We start from the raw sequence: 1,799 nt of genomic DNA, 5'->3' as shown, positions 1-1,799 counted from the left end.
GGCCACCTTGGCGGCGCGGCCATGTGCCTTCCCGGCCCCAGCCCCAAGCACTTTTTGAGCGGGGCCAAGACCGCCTTCAGCCTGCAGGAGCTGGAGAGCCAGTTTGAAGAAACCCAGATGAAGCTCTTCAGGCGAGCCCAGCTGGACATGGAGAGGAATGCGGGCATCTTCGCCTTCGCCCTGGGCCATAACGAAAACCTTGCTGCCCAGCCCTTCTTCCCCCTTCCCGATCCTTGGAGCACGGGCTTCAGCGGCTTGGCAGGGCTCGGCCACGTGGCTCCCATCTCGGAGGCGAGCAACTAAACCCGTGCCCGGTCCCACCATGGGTCCGCTCCCTTCCCAACAGGGCGACTGGCTCCCTCGGGGTCCCCGCCTGCCCTTTCGCATTGTCTGGCTCCCAAGAAGCTCTTCGTCCCCTCGCCACCATGGCCTGCCGCAGGGCTTGGGGCACGGGGCCATCCCCAGGGCGAGCGGGTGGGTGGGCAGGTACTGCGCCCCATGGCCACCGGCACTTTAGACTCTGCGATGCACTTGGCTTTGGGGCCGTGGGGCACTCGCTGCCCCATCCAGCCGCCCACCGCTCGTGGCTCCGTCCGGGAAGGCCAGGCCAGGACTGCTGCTCTCTTCAACGCTCCCAAAAATGTCACTTGCCTTAGTCCAGGGCATGGCCATCACCATGAGATGGCTCTTCTGGGGGAGATGTTCCCTACTTTCCACCCGCGAGGCCTGCTGGACACCAACAAGCCGTCCAGACTTGGTTTTGATATTTTACATTCCTTGGCCCTTTTGGTCAGCAGGACTGAGGGATTTTTTTTTTTTTTTTTTAATTAATTCCCACGTCTGGCAACAAAATTTATTCTACAAGGGATAAAGGGGAGGGTCAAGCAGCCACACTGGGAGGAAGAGGATCCCGGCCGTTGTCTTTCTCAGCGGTATATCAGATTTGCAGGGCTGGTGAAAGCCCTGCTGTGCAGGATGAGTTGGGACCCTAAAAACATCCAAAAAAAAAAGAGATAGAAAATCACCCAGGAGCAAACCTGGGTGGAAAAGGGGGTTTTTACTTATTTTGGTTCTTTGGCCATTCCAAAATTTCAGAAGGAGAACCAAAGCCTCTTTGGAGTATTTTAACTTCAGTTGCTTGAAAAGGTGAAGGAAATTTTTTGGAAGGATCAGAAATGTTTCGATCTTGAGCTTTTATTAAACCTTTGCTTTGCAAAAATAAACCATGTGGGAATTTTGAAATGAAAAAGTCATTTCAAACCAAAGAGTCAGAATTCACCACCGCTGACCATTCTGAAATGTCTGGTTTTGCGTCTTTAATTCCCCCTAATTCCTATATATATTTTGATGACAAAAATTTACAAAACACTTGAGTGTCCCCGAATCTGCAACGTCGATGGGAAAAAACTGGGTGTGCCAATATCCCTGCTGCTTGTCTCAAGGGATCTTTGTGGAAAAGAAGTCCACTAAAGATGAGATTGTCTACTTGCAAGCAAGTAGAAATACTATTTTTTCACCATTTGTTGGTTCAAAAGATGAGGCGGTAACATATGATGGGGTGCTCCACGCTGAAGGTTGCCCACGGTGGCCACCAGGTCTGGGGTCCTCCCCAGCACCCCTGCAGACCCTGGCCTGGCCACCCCTATCTAATATTTCTTTTGAGGCCAAAAAATTGGCAAATTGGCTGGAATCGCCTCGTCAGCCTCCTTCAGCCCCTGAAAACATGAGCTACTCTCGAGAATAAAGGCTTTTGATGGCCACCTGCCTCCGACGGCTCCTCTTGGATGTGGTGGGACCCC

The 1,799-nt window shown here is 52.7% G+C and overlaps 1 protein-coding gene across 1 annotated transcript in view; it reads left to right on the top strand.

Moving 5' to 3' along the window:
* The window catches only part of ZBTB7C (zinc finger and BTB domain containing 7C), an 8,043-nt gene extending 7,740 nt beyond the window's left edge, over window positions 1-303 (top strand). The window contains exon 3 of the mRNA XM_009278439.1: window positions 244-303. Coding sequence (XP_009276714.1) covers window positions 244-303 — 60 coding nt within the window. The remainder of the gene's footprint in view (window positions 1-243) is intronic.
* The last annotated feature ends 1,496 nt before the right edge of the window (window positions 304-1,799 follow it).

Source organism: Aptenodytes forsteri, unplaced genomic scaffold (assembly GCF_000699145.1).
Source record: "Aptenodytes forsteri isolate BGI_AS27 unplaced genomic scaffold, ASM69914v1 Scaffold178, whole genome shotgun sequence".
Classification (NCBI taxonomy): domain Eukaryota; kingdom Metazoa; phylum Chordata; class Aves; order Sphenisciformes; family Spheniscidae; genus Aptenodytes; species Aptenodytes forsteri.
Note: the sequence above shows the minus strand (reverse complement) of the source record. Positions and strands in the feature narration are given on the sequence as shown.